Consider the following 15,521-nt stretch of genomic DNA (forward strand, 5'->3'; position numbering starts at 1 on the left):
CATCTAAAACAAAGGACATTGTCGACAACATACGGACGAAAAGTAAAGTAGTGATCAAGAGGAAGGTTTATATATATATAATACATATACTCGTACACCTAAGCGAAGCCGGGGCGATAGCTAATTTAAAATAAGGGCCATTACTAGCCTGAATTAAATAAATAAAAGTTTCTACTTAATTTAAGTACCACAGAACTACGTAGAAAATAAATATTGGTTGAAAAAAAAAATATAATCTTTGTTTTTAATTAGTGTTTCCATTACTGAATATGAACAAACAAAAATTGATATAGGAATTTACTGTTTGTAGGTACTAAAGATAAACTTTTAGGAGATCAGACAAACTGTCTAATTATTAGTGCATTATTTAATTTGTTGAATTTTAAATGTTTTTTTCCTCAAATTTTGGACATTTCAACATAATATTGTTAATTGCACATGTGTTACCCACTCACTAATAGTTATGCCACATTGTTGGGTTGACTAGTAGAGATCTCTTTTAGAGATAAGTTAACCTTTGCTCACTCTGTATATATGTAAGTTTAAGAAAAGAAAGAAAGAATATTGTTTATTTGGTACAACTGTATTTAAAAGTGCAATAAAAAAAATGTATATATTATTTCGTATCTATATCTATTACAATACTTATTCATTATTATAGATATATAATATTAGTTAATTAGAAATTTAATTCTCCAATTAGGGATGAAATAATTATTTACGTTATTCCCGGGACGGGATTGAATAACATGATCGTGTAGGTACGTCCTTATGTTATATATACAAGATAACATATATGTAGATACCTCAGTAATGACGTCTACCTACTACTGGACACTAATGCTTGAATTTCTCATACATATTGCATATAATACACGTTGTTACACGCTGCTTTGGCTGCACAACATTCTTCTTCTTCTTCATTCTTCAAATATTAGTCCACTGCTGCATATTTTTTCTCCACAAAATTACTCAACATTATTTGAAGGCCTTGGTGGTTGTGGTTGAGAACTTCGTTTCCGATGGTCGGGATTTCAATTCCTCGCACGATACAAATATGTATCCGTGAGTATGATTGTGTGTATAGGTCTGGATGTTTTCTATTAATAAAATTAATAGAAAACATCCATTTATTTATATCACTCTACATATGTACATAATATCTTTTCAAATTATAGCCTATGTAATATTCTGATGTATAGGGTACTGTAAACTTACTTCGAAATCCGTTCAGTAACATTTTCGTGAAATAGTAGCAAACACCCATCCATCTATACATCCATACTCACAAACTTTCACTTTTATAATATTAGTAAAATAAATGCACGAAATTTCAGTCTCCGTCCGCGGATTTTCGTAAAAGGCATACAAAGTGTTTGCTTTGCGTAGTAATAGATAGATATTATATTTATATATATAAATACTTAAAACCAGGGATGTTGGGAGCTCTATAACCGTAACCGAAACTATCAGATATCCGATATAAAATAATATCCGAAATAAAAGTTTCGGATAATATCGGATAGGGGCCGAGCCTAATTCCTTAAAAAATTAATATCCGTAACCGAAAATATCCGAAAGTAAGGGATAATCCGAAATAATTTCATATCCACATCCGTATCCGTATCCGGTATAATAATCATACCTACATCCGAAACTATCCATAACCCCCGCTTAAAACAAATAAGTGTCTTAATAATACTAGAATATAGGTAGGTACCTGTAACAAAATAGTTATACATTACTTTATGATACGTATTATAGGAAAACCGTTGATATAAGCAATAGGTTAGCCCGTTACCTTAGCAACGACATGGCCGATCGCTCGAGATAATTAAATTAGTATACGACACCATACCGTCATAGAATAAATATCAAAGACTAGGCAAGATTTATTACCTGCCAACTCAAAATAATAATAATAATAATAACCCCGTACAATTCACACAGTGCCATCTAATCCCAAGCTAAGCAGAGCTTGCGTTAGGAGTACTAGACAACTGATATAAATACATAGATATTTTTTTGTAAACATATACATAATACACATAAAAAAACACCCAGACCGAAATCACAGACAACAGGTAGTAATATAAATGTAAAAATTTGCTTGTACGTCGGTTTGTTCATGATTAAACCTGCAGCTAAACGGAATTTAATAACATTTTATATCAAGAAGGTATAGTAGCTTATGTCCGCCCGTACCAGATATAGCCTACTACTATATATCTCGTGTTACAGCCTATAGACGGATATAACCTAGCTTTTATTTTAAGAAATAATGTGGAAGGGGGTGAAATAGGAAATAAATAATAATAATAACTCTGTACAGTTCACACAGTGCTATCTAGTTCCAAGCTAAGCAAGGCTTGTGTTATGGGTGCTAGACAACTGATAAAAATACATAGATATTTTTATATATCCATATAATACACATAAAAAGAACACCCAGATCGATACAAATAATTCTATTTATGAATCAAATGTAAACCAAAATAAACAAATGTTTGCATCGTGCGAGAAAACAAATTTTCCATAACATCTTATTATGTAGGTCTCAAAATCATTAACAAACAAATAAATATTATTATAGAAAGACCTTTCTGTCATTTCTTGCTATTTATTTAATCTATTCTGCTGTTATAATTTCATGTTCTGCTATGACATAGTTCCGGTTGGTACTACTCTGCTACCAAAATGTTAGGGAATTTACTATCTGTAGGGGGATTTAGTATGTCTGGCGTACCTGTGTGGTTCTGCGGATTTCTTGGGCTTCAGGGTCTCGAAGATATCTTCGCTAGCTTTCACACACTTTCACGTTAGGTAACACAGGTTAGGTTTAACACAGTAGGGTTTCCAGTTCTAATTTATTTTAATTCACATCACATCCGCGGGCGCGTCAAGGCCGCCGTACAGTCCGTCTGTTACTAGGTAATGGAGGGGCAGGGAAAGCCGCGGGATCACAAACTAACGGGCTCTAATATAATAATCTGTGCTTACGATGGTATAGGGTAGATTTTGAACAACTCTAGTAGCTCCATTTCTAATGGGCTCCAATGGCTGTCCAACTAGATGGCGCTGTGTGAATTGTTCTGAGATTATTATTATGTCAACCTATAAAACATGAATACAATAATTTGACGGCCTCAGTGGTCTAGCGGTTTAGCACACCGCCTTTGTTCTGATGGTCGCGGGTTCGATTCCTTGCACGGCACAAACATTTGTATTCCTGAGTATGATTGTTTGTATCGGTCTGGGTATTTTCTATGTATAATATGTATGTATTTACGAAAAAAAATGTATCTATGTATTTATATCAGTATCTAGTACCCATAACACAAGCTTTAACTAGCTTAATTTGGGTCTAGATGGCGCTGTGTAAATTGTCATGATATTATTATTATTATTAATAAGCATTTCAAGCATTGTAAGGAACATTACAGTAAGGGCCGTATCTTTATTCAAAGCACTCTCTCTATTAACATAGCTTCTCACCCTGTCACAGATATATGTAATGTATATGTTAATGTACAGGTAATGGATATACAGCTAAAAGTTTGTTTTAAATAATGAATATAGTTTTCTATTTTCACTAGCCGTAGTTTGAATAATAGTTTAGGAGACTACTTTTTAAATATCTATATATTAATACTTAACGTATTATAAATATCAGTGATAAAAACGTCACTTTTTTCAAAAAAAATTAAGTAATCTTAATAATAAACGTGAAAAAGTTTCTGAGTATGGATATTTGTTACTCTTTCACGCAAAAACTACTGAACGGATTTTGACGAAACTTTACACTAATATTGCTTAAACATCAGAATAACATACAGGCTATAAATTTTACGCGAGTGAAACCGAGTTGCGAGTTTCAATTATGCATTAAAAATATATTAAATCAATAAATAAAACATTACACACACTATCATTACATTACACGATTGATAATAAAACGTCAATGTAATTTCAATATTGTTAATTGTCAAATTAGCGAATTGAGATTTGTTTCTGTGCTGTTATCAAAGTAATTTATATATTAATACGTGAAGCAAGCTTTTAACAATTAAACCTGGATAATCATCAAATTTATACTTTAAATGAATTATGGTTTTTCGTATTTCCATCAGTGGGCGACCATAACTAGCTAACTATTCATAACTAGCTGGACCTGACAGTCGTTGTCCTATCATAACTATGGATATTGTTTCTACATATAAATATATGAGCAAACATTGAAAAATACTTAACAAACATAACTTTTCTTATGGACCGAGCAACTTTAGATTTTTTTTTCTGTCATAAGAATATTTTACTGGCAATAACAAACACAACTTGTATCCAGCGCCATAATATTATAACAAAAAAAGAATTCACGAAGCCGTTCACACGTGATGCCGTGACCAAGGGAAATTGGGATTCATATTTACATGCAAAAACTGTTTAAATTAAAATATATTAAAAGGATATTGATGTGACTACTCGTATTTATTCAAAAATATTTAAATTACGTTTAACTTAGGCAAACATTCAAAACCATTTAAGTATTTTTGAAAAAAAATGGGCAAATCAATATCCTTTTAACATATTACATTTCAAATTTGGAATCATAGTGAGTCACGTGATGTTGGTGGCGACACGATTATGCCGCCACCAATAGTAGTAGATATAAAGAGGCCGGGAACAAGGAGCGAGGGGGCTGTTCTCACTCTTTTCGAGGCGACCGAGACGAGCAGACGTGAATGTACAGCGACGCAATTTATGTAGAATGTAATATAAAAATAGGAATAAAAAGTACCACTGCATCGACGTATCATTTCTGAAACTTCCCAATATAAGGTACTTTTCTATCATGACATTTTGTACATGTACAAATGTACTGTGTCCCCTGCACTATTTAAACCAACAGGAAACTGGCCCAGGCTCTACATTATGATAATGGAATCCCGTCAATTATGTGTTGCGAACGGGTAACCAGACTTGATTAAAGTTAATTGGAAAACGCCTATTGATTGAAATTCCGCCTTTTATACCTTTTGTATGCACCATAACTTGTAACAATTGGGTAATTGAAACTACTTTATGACTATAACTACACCTAAATTCAAGATGGGGTAATCAAACCATGGTCAACTGTCTATGCCGTGGTGAACACAACACTTATCCTACCAAGCTTTTCCTGGGCTTTTTTAATCTAACCTGAGAAATTCTTTGCTTACAACTACTAATAGAAATAAAAAAAAAACAATCTCATGCATTGGATTCTTCAGTGTTTGTTTCACAGAAATGATACTACCTGTTGAAGAGCATCGTCTGATACCACGAAAGCCACGACCACTCTGTCAGGACGACAACAGAAGAAGTAATTTTTTGTTGTAAGAAATGAAACAAACACTTATTATTCTGGATCTACTGTTATTTCCAAAAATACTCTCACTTCATTAATTAATTTCAGTGTCACTTCTGTTGGTATATTAGATAGCATACTCTTGATCTTGTTTATGACCTGATCAATATATTTCTTTAATTTACCTTCACCGTTAGCCCAGTCTAGGAATTGATTTGTAAATATCTGAAATGGGTCATGTTTGTGTTGGTCAGTAATATAATCCATATCTGATAAAATAATATACACTAATTTAACGTCAAAACCCTTAGTAATATCCGTCTTTGAGTTAACACACTCAATTCTGGTCTTGACAGTTTTATGTACGGAATGAAGAATATTCTTCGCCGATATGTTTTCAGAATAATGCATATCATTTAAGATAATTTGAAATTCATTTGCCGTGACATCGTTTAACAAGGAATAAAACGTTGTATCAAGCAAAGATTCATAGAATGCTTTAACAAATATTCTAGTATTATTTTCAGACAATGTCTCGAAGCGTTCTAGTATAGTGTTCAATGCTTTTGTACAGAAACTGAGCTGTGCACAAATGTTGTATTCAAAACAAAGTTTTGATAGAAATCTAACTTCGACAGCTACTATAGCAATTATTATTTTCTGAGTTAACTTCTTTCTTATTTCACTGATATCATTACCATGTATCTCATCTCTAATAAATGTGACTGCTTTATGCTGAAATTTAGCACTTATTTTTTTAACGATATCAGTCCAAATATAATTATGACTATTATCTGTTATTTTACTGTTTGCAGACTTCAAAAGTTTCTTAATAACTTTAAGTAAATCTTTAAATTGTTCAACGAATACTAAACCACTTTCTTCAACCTGTATTTTGTTCCCTGAACCTGGATTTAAGTCACCACCAAGAATAGTTTCAATCGCTTTGTTGAGTATGATTACGTACTGATTAACAAATTCTTCAAGGTTATCGTTACAAATTTCTAAGGAATCACAAAGTTTTGAGGATTCTGTTAGTGAAGTAACGATGTCTACTTTATTACTTCTTAAATATCGTCTTCCGGTTATGTAAGAATTTCCAAGAAAGTCTGAAATAGTGTCCACTACGTCCTTCCCAAGAACTAGCGAACCGTGCATATTTACTTTCACGGCTTCAGATAAACATGATATTGCTGTAAATATAAATCATTGTTATAGATGACATTATCAATTTTGAATCTTACTTATATTATAAACGCAATGGATGATACTCACAATGAGTATGGATGGATAGACGGACGGATGGATATGTGTCTCTCTTTCACGCAAAAAGTACATAATATTCAAATAACACATAGGCTATAAATTAAAAAGATATCATGTAAATTGCGCGAAAATGTCAACAAAGTGTAATACAGACAAAGTTGCGCAGGTCTGCTAGTAGTAAAATAAATAATTACCTACTCGAGTTAATACCACACGGATATAAGCTTAAACTTTACCTAAAATTTCAATATAATATATCTTGAAATGCATGTTTCAGTACAACTTCTACCATTAAATCTTTTATCACGACTTTATGGTACAAGGAAATAAAAAGCGAGCATTGTTCAATGTTTTATTTTTATATCAATAAAATATTATTACGTGTACCTCACGATTCAACACAAAATGTAGATCGTAAATTACAAGTAATATCGGACATTGAAATAAAACAAAATACTATACAATATCTACGAGAAAATTGGAGCGAAAAATATTGCTGACTTGCTGTTGAGTGCTTACAATGCTAGAACAATATTTAGGTCGGTCTAACGTGTAGGTGTAGGTGGGAAGTAGGAATAGGCACTTATATGTATAAAATAGGAGAAACGAAAGAAAGAAATTCTGCGTTTATGAAAGCATGAATTTCTTGCTTTGGTATGATAGATAGTTAAAACGTTTATTTGATGATTAGAAATCAAATAAACTTAAAAATAAGGAAAGCTGATCCCATCATCACTTAGGATACATAGTTAGGACGAGAGAGAGATAAATCACACACTATTAATCTTAATAAATGTGGACATAGTGCCACATAATATTAACAAGCTTATTTCTTTTTATTCTTATACGCTTCAAAAACGCTTATACCTACTTATAAATATGCAACTATCAATATAATTATAAACAAACGATTACGAGTGCGATTTGGTCTGTAGACCTGCCCGTTTGTCGCTATATATACAGATTAGTGTTTTCGCGGTAATTTCAAAACTAATGAAGGAGTTTTATGTCATTTTCATAATACAACAGTAGGTATAATTCTGAGGTTTAAGTGTGTAATTTACGTTTTAAAGTTTGAGAAGTAGACTAGTGGTCCTATTGCCAACAATGTATCTTTTAGAATAGAATAGAATAGAAAATCCTTTATTCAATTAAACTTAATTTAAGCACGTTTGAATAGTCATAACATTTTTTTTAATCTACCGCACATTTTTTAAGTCGGGATGCCCGTTTTCCGTACTGGAAATAATCGTACTAATTCCAAGCGAATTTGGCTAATTGACCTCATCGTACTATCATCCTCCACAGGTACCCATCCAGCTAGGGTAACCATTTGTTTACTATTCTAAATGCATATTAAAGTGATATCTTCACTTAGTATAAAATAATGTCACGTCCGCTGTCTGTTCATTTAGGTCTTGTGAACTACGCAGCGGATTTTAAAGCAGTTTTTAGCAATAGATAGAGTGATTAAAGAAGAAGGGTTATATATATACCTAACTAACTACTATACGCGATGTCGCGTGTACAGTTAGGTAGGTATTTCTAAGTTCCTGATAAGAAAATTATTGTTTTTTTTTAATGAAGAATTGATTTTTCTATTGCTTTTTGATAATGATGAGTATTATTTGTGTTTTTTTATTTAGAAAAAGAGTTTATTTGTTTACCTACTCCTTGACTAGGTATGTTGTTAATTTCTAAAACCTTTTAAAAGTTTGTTGCCATGTTTAATGTTTAATTTTGTTGATTGAGTAATAGATAATTACTAAATAGATCCCTAATGAAACTAGAAGACTGCAAAAATTTTGTGTAACTTGCTTACATACTTAAAATGTTATGAACAATACATATGATTAATATTAAAAGCTGAGTGTTTTATTTCACTGATATTTGTTAACTTAGGGTATAAAATGATCCCTGGGATTATTTTACAACACCTCAGGGATCATTTTATACATAGGTGTGTATAAAATGATCCCTTAATAAACTTTTACAAAAACCTCTAATACAAAAAAACTACATACATATCAAGAAAAATAAGTATGCCGTTACAAAGTTAAGTAAATTCACTACCTCTATCAACAGAAATCTTGCGATTTTGTCTTCAACTTTAGCCACAGCTAAGTTTTTCCCTTATCCCTATCATTATATCTCACCTTCCTCTATATGCGCGTGGAATTTGACTTTATTTTTCTAAAATAAGAGTATCCTAAGATACTCCTCCCGTCCGTCCCGTCAAAATCGGTCTAGCCATTTTAGAGATTAGCCGGAACAAATAGACAGACAGATAAAAATTGTAAATCATGTTATTTTGGAGTGTGTACCGTATTTATATTTATACGCATATAGTAAAAAACGATCATTTCAATATTACAAACAGACACTCCAATTTTATTTATATGTACATATGTTGTCATATACCTACCCATAAGTATAGTTAGTTAGATTTTGTTCATGTTATTATTATTATATTAGTCAATTAATAATCTTGGATTATTTTAATAATTGCAGGATTTTTGACCACAAACTTAAACTTTACATCATAAATATCATGGCCACTGTAATTGCATTGCAAGACAGTTAAACGTCTTTAAATTACGTTTAAATTACAATGTTAAAAGAATATTGTGAATAATGTGCGAAAGAGATAGAAATCCTTAATCGTTATTCTCATACGAGAATTCAGTTATTGAATCTATGGACTAAATTAACTATTAACTTTATTGCTTTGGCATATGGTATAAATTCTTTTAATTTCCGTAATTACAACTACATCGAAACTGATCATAGACAAGTTTCAAAACTGACTGTTCGACTGACGTATCTGACTTAAATTTGTGACAAGTGACGACTTTTCCCAGATAGCTGTCATTTCAAAAACTAGCATTCTTTTCATTTCGGCCATTTATGCCGATAGTTTGATAATTTGTTTAGGTCACGTATCTATTCGTGGCCTATTAATCACTTAATCAAAAACCAAACAAGATGGTGCAGAAGAAGGTAAAAACCATGTGCGTTTAATTAATTGATATATTTTTGTGTTAACAAGTGAATATCCTTTGAACTTTAAATTACCATGTTAGCCCAATGATGTTTTTCTGATTATTGCGTTCGTACGACGTATGTAGCTATTTGGTTATTTATTGCTCAGCGGATGCTGTATTAGAAATTATCAATAACATTATTTTTAATGCATGTATTAGGGGTGAAATGTTGTAATCAGGTTGTAACAACATAACCTCAAATTACCGTGATGTTAAATTTCGCATGAAGTTCTATGATTACCTTCAGAATATCACCAAGATCTCTGATAATTATTGTAAAATTCATATGATAACTGTAGTAAATATGTTTTTACTCATTTCTATTATTTTATTGTAGCCCAAGAAGAAGGTAGGGAAGAAAATAGCCGCGGCTCCCTTGGTGGTTAAAAAAGTTGAACCTAAAAAGGTTGTAAATCCACTTTTTGAGAAGAGGACCAAGAACTTTGCTATTGGTAAGTGTTCAGCTTTAATATTTAGTGTTGGGCGACCATTAACTAAATAATGTGTTGATTTCTGCTAAATGTGAATGGGCGCTTTTTATCATCCCGTAAGATGATGTGTTAACATGTAATTTTAAGGTTAGAGTGTCTATTGTAATTGCGTGCACATTTAATTTTTCTGTGTCGCAGATAATTATGTACAGAGAGTGAAATATGAAGCATGGCTCAGTAAATTTTCCAGGTTACTGTATTTGTAAAGACAATGACCATGAACAATATTGTCTATGTCTTTGTTTAAATGTATAAAATATCATATAATAACTTTGTTGTTTTGCATATTTTTATTTATTAATTTCACTTTTTCACACATATATGATATATGTAGTCTTAAATATAAATTATAAAAGTGTCTTTATTTGGCAAGCAAACCCAACATTGAGGAAGTTATGTTAAGAATATATGAGCTCTATAGTGTCTCATATATTCTTGTTTGGGTGAAGTCATTCATATCAAGATCCTTGAGCAAATACATGATTTTTTTGCTTTTATCATATAAGATTGTATGATATTTTGTCTTATGGAAATGAGTTGAAATATGAAGATGTACAAGTTTTAAATTTTCATACAATAATAAATGTTTTATAAATGTGTTGCTAACCTGGACATGATCTGCAAATAAGTTTTATTTATGGAATAGTATAGTATTTTGTATCATATATTATTATATTATATATAAAAGACCAAAATGATGTAAAAAATATTCTGAATTCCACCATGTGGTTGAAAAATTACGAGCTTTTTAACACTGATTGGTCTATGATAATGGACTACTTACTAATATTCCTATGTAGAACATGTTTATGTTCTACATGTTCAAGTGTGTTTTAGTAGGTACATAGATTCAAACAACAAAGATATCATTCTGATATATGCATCATTTGCTTTAATGTCACCAGGTCAGGACATCCAGCCAACTCGCGACTTGTCTCGTTTTGTGCGATGGCCCAAATACATCCGCATCCAGCGACAGAAGGCAGTGCTGCAGCGCCGTCTGAAGGTGCCCCCACCAATCAACCAGTTCACCCAGACACTTGACAAGACAACAGGTAAAAAAATGTGAATTAATTATTAACTTAAAAAATGTCATGATAATTTACACAACACTATTTAGTCCCAATCTATATTGCTAATACCACAACCTATATGATTGTAGCCTACTCGGGCATAAAATATCTCCTTTGAAAAGTATACACGCTTATCCTGAGGAGATAAAAATCATTGGTCCTAAGAATATCTTTGAATTCTCCCTCCCTGACACGTCTAGGTAGCGAACTTTATTAAAAGGCGAGCACAATCTATTTATGTAGGTCAAACTGTTACAGTGCAGGCAATGTACCATGTCAGGTTGACCTCCATGTGGTTCCCCTTGGAAACTATTGTGATAAATTAATGGGTAATTTACCACTATGGGCTAACTGACCTGACCTTATGCTCATCTTATTATCCTCCACTGGTGCCCAGTCAACGTAAACCATTAGCGCAGGCGGGTGCGCCATTCCATTATTATCCATAACAACAACACCTGGCAATAGCCCAAAAATTGAATAAAAAAATATATATATATATACTTTGTTATTCCCATTTACAACTATTTGAATTGTACATGATGATTTCCATATGCAATCATGAATCACTATGATTATCAAATAATATATACGAGCTTTTTAACTCTGATTTTATATATTTAACATATGTTTATATATAAAATAAAAATTTAAACTAATAGATTTCCATTGTTTCTATTTCAGCTAAAGGCCTGTTCAAGATTCTGGAGAAATACACTCCGGAGACTGAAGCTGTCAGGAAAGAGCGTCTGAGGAAGGCTGCTGAAGCTAAGGTAGAATATAAGTCATAGATCATGTAAAGTAAAATTAATGAAACTCATGTGTAGGTCCTAATTTTTTCTTCATAGATAATATAATTATATGAACAATTCATAGTTATATTATAAATATGCAAGTGTGTCAGTCTGTTACCTTTTTAGAAGTAATATACTAAAATGTGATGTGAAGATAGATCAGGACATCTTTAACCTAAAAAAGAACAGACAGTGTGTTTAAGAAAATGATTATACAGACATAGTTTGCTTATAGCTGATCTTATCTCCGATGAATAGAGGGAGTGATTAGAGGTGTTTTAAAGTTGCATCTGGTTGAGGAACTAGAGCAATTAAATACAATAATATAAGGAAAGATTAAATTCATATTACTGCTTGGTATTTAAGCATTCTATTGGTAAAGAAATTTTTAAAATAAATAATAATTTCTTTAGTTCATTGTAGACAAAATATCTTTATGTCACTTTTGTAATATTGTAGTAGACACTTATTAATAAATACAGTGCCAACTTGACATGATGCATAACAAACAGGTCAGAAAGCCATGAAGACTTCTCAACCACCAAGATCTCTGATGCTGTAATAATTTTATTAAATTTGAGTACAATGTAGAATGTTTCTTTAAAAAATATAATATTACAGGTTGCAAAGAAGGATGAACCACCAGCGAAAAGGCCCAACACCCTCCGTGCTGGTACCAACACAGTGACCAAGCTGGTTGAGAAGAAGAAAGCCCAGCTTGTAGTCATTGCACATGATGTTGACCCTATTGAGGTATGTATTAAAGTATAGAATTGTATAGATGTTTATTTTAAAAAACTGATAATATACCATGAGTAGCGATCATATAAAATTGTTTGGGTGGGTGATCACACTGGTAGTGTCTTATCCATTTAAGTGAGCTGTAAAGAAGCTTATTTGTAGACTACTTGACTTGCGGTTGGAGGGTAAGATGCTTCAGTAACTTTACAGGAACAACTTGGTTCTCCGAATAACAATGCATGATGGATGATGAGGCCTGGCTTGGATGAGGATGGGCATCACATGATAGTAGTTATATGTATACTGATGGCAGATGTGCGTCATTACATAAAAAATGTATATAAATTATTCAAAATTAATTTATTTTTATTCAACAGTCCCATTGGCCAATGAACTTGGCTTATGCTCTTACTCTAATGGGATCTTACTACTTCAAATACTGTCAGTTCTGTAATTCTGTATGACATATCTTAAGATGGAATGAAAAAAATTACCTATATTCCATTTCACTAGGAACTGACCTGTGTACCATATATAAAGTCTATGCAAATGACTTCTATGAACCATTGCGAAGTACATGGTGCTGTATAATTACAGACAGTGATTATAACTTCTCTCAATTGTAAGATCTGCAGCTTGTTTGCCTATCCACTTGAAAAAAAAAACAGAAATTGATTTAATTTGTTTAATGATAGTGAAATCATGAAAAATGGTTGCAGTGATGTTAGAATTTCTTCACCTGAGGCTGTAAACATTTATGTTGACATGCTGCATGAAGATTGTTGACTCTGAGCTTAAGGACACTCTATTTTAAACCAATTTTATTCCTAATTTATTTCAATATGTACTATTAATATTGTTTACAGTTGGTATTGTTCCTGCCAGCCCTCTGCCGTAAGATGGGAGTCCCATATTGCATTGTCAAAGGCAAATCGCGTCTTGGAGCTCTGGTACACCGCAAGACCTGCACCTGTTTAGCACTCTCACATGTTAGTACTTTTTATTTATCTTGGTGATTTCTAACTAATCTCAACAAAGGAATTGTTGTTTTCAATGTGGCTGTATTTTTATTGTCAGTATGTACTACACCGGTTTATGAAATTATGTATATGGTTTACAAAAAGACCAGACTTATTGCAATTACAAAATCAGTATAAACGAGAAAATACAGCCAAATTGAAAACCTCACATTGTAAGTAAATTGAAAGTTATGTCTAGAATAGATATTGTAAATATTAATTCTATTGAAAATTAAAAATTAAATGTAGTGTTTTTAATTAACTTTATTATTTGGTACAGCTAGATGCTACATGTTATATCTTAGTTTTTTTACTAATGTTAGAAATCTATATATTATACATTATAGCTTAAAGTGTTATGTACTCTACTTGATTTAATAATTATTTAGTTAATAATTTATATTGTATGAAAGGTTTTATTTAGCCTATTTACACATAACTGACATCTATTTTATGTCTACAAAATTTAATGCATATACCACATATATGGGTATGTTTAATTTGTTTAAAATATATATTACTTTATTATATATTCTGTTGAATATTTAAAATTATTTAAAGTATTTTTTGAGTTGGTAATTACAAATATTTTTTGCTTTTTAATATATTAGTTTAATATATACACGTATATATGATGATTTATTTGCTATCTGAATGCCATGCGGTTAACTCATCTACCACCAATAGATTTATCTGATTACGCTACCACTGCACTCTTAATCATAAATTTTATATATTATTTCTAATTGACAACTGGACATCCATCAGGTCGAGTCTGGCGACCGGGCGGCCTTCTCGAAGGTGGTGGAAGCTATCAAGACGAACTTCAACGAGCGGTACGAAGAGCTCCGCAAACACTGGGGCGGTGGCGTGCTAGGCAACAAGTCCAACGCTCGCATCGCTAAACTTGAGAAGGCGAAGGCGCGCGAGTTAGCGCAGAAACAGGGTTGAACCCAATAAAATTAGACCTTTATATAGTTGTATTATTTCATTTCTGTTCCTGTCTTCATATTGAGTCCAAATGGCCTGGATCGTATATTTTTACCTTACGTTTAAAATTATGTAATGTTTATTTATTTATAAACTCTTTATTACATCTAATACAAGAAATATACTGACAAAATATATTGATATACAAAAGCTGATCTTATCGCAAACAAGCAATCTTCCCAACAACCTTTGGGTAGGGAAAAGAAACAAGTGTTAGGCGTCGCATGTATAGCATAATAGAATATGTATAGGTAATAGACAATAATATTACAAATAAATGTTAGAAAATAACATGCTATATACAAAATAAAGAAAGTCAATTGTCCAACAAATCAAATTTTTAAGTTTGTAACTATAGGTGCAGTATTTTTAATGGAATAGTGCCTACCTGCCCTAATGGTATACGCTGGCGGATCACCAGTGGAAAAATTATAGAATGAACAAAAGACCAAGTACTTTAACCCTTGACTCACCAAGACTTAGCCACCCCCAAATTCCAATGGTTTTCTAAAGCTAAATGAGTCATATGAATGTCACGTGATATCGGTAGTGCTATTCCATTTTAGGCACATAAATGTACTAAATGTTTTTAAACTTTGTGTTTAATACACATTATTTACAAAGTCACAAAGAAAACCGGTGCTGATCTAAACTGGTATAATTTAGCAATTAATCAGATGGGACTTACGAGTTGTGTCATAAAAAAGCTTAATCTGGTCTTAACAGGAATAACTGTAAATAAAAGTTTTTACCAAG

At 31.9% G+C, this 15,521-nt stretch overlaps 2 protein-coding genes and 1 non-coding gene across 3 annotated transcripts; 2 read left to right on the plus strand and 1 right to left on the minus strand.

Annotated features, from left to right (window-relative positions):
• Window positions 1-5,398: 5,398 nt before the first annotated feature.
• On the minus strand, window positions 5,399-9,518 carry LOC131853464 (uncharacterized). The gene is made up of 2 exons (XM_059204359.1): window positions 9,434-9,518; window positions 5,399-6,540 (listed from the first exon to the last, which is right to left on the minus strand). Exons 1-2 carry the CDS (start codon window positions 9,516-9,518, stop codon window positions 5,399-5,401), a joined length of 1,227 nt encoding a protein of 408 aa, XP_059060342.1.
• On the plus strand, window positions 9,495-14,748 carry LOC131853438 (large ribosomal subunit protein eL8). The gene is made up of 7 exons (XM_059204325.1): window positions 9,495-9,613; window positions 9,995-10,109; window positions 11,054-11,203; window positions 11,906-11,994; window positions 12,637-12,768; window positions 13,623-13,745; window positions 14,544-14,748. The coding sequence occupies exons 1-7, from the start codon at window positions 9,599-9,601 to the stop codon at window positions 14,724-14,726; spliced, it is 807 nt and encodes a 268-aa protein (XP_059060308.1). The 5' UTR covers window positions 9,495-9,598; the 3' UTR covers window positions 14,727-14,748.
• Window positions 10,838-10,911, plus strand: LOC131853486 (small nucleolar RNA SNORD36). Its single transcript, XR_009357989.1, has one exon. It is a non-coding gene; the product is annotated as a small nucleolar RNA SNORD36 (small nucleolar RNA).
• Window positions 14,749-15,521: the final 773 nt, after the last annotated feature.

This window comes from Achroia grisella, unplaced genomic scaffold, assembly GCF_030625045.1.
Source record: "Achroia grisella isolate CSIRO2021 unplaced genomic scaffold, CSIRO_AGI_Agris_v1 utg902, whole genome shotgun sequence".
In the NCBI taxonomy this organism is placed as follows: Eukaryota; Metazoa; Arthropoda; class Insecta; order Lepidoptera; family Pyralidae; genus Achroia; species Achroia grisella.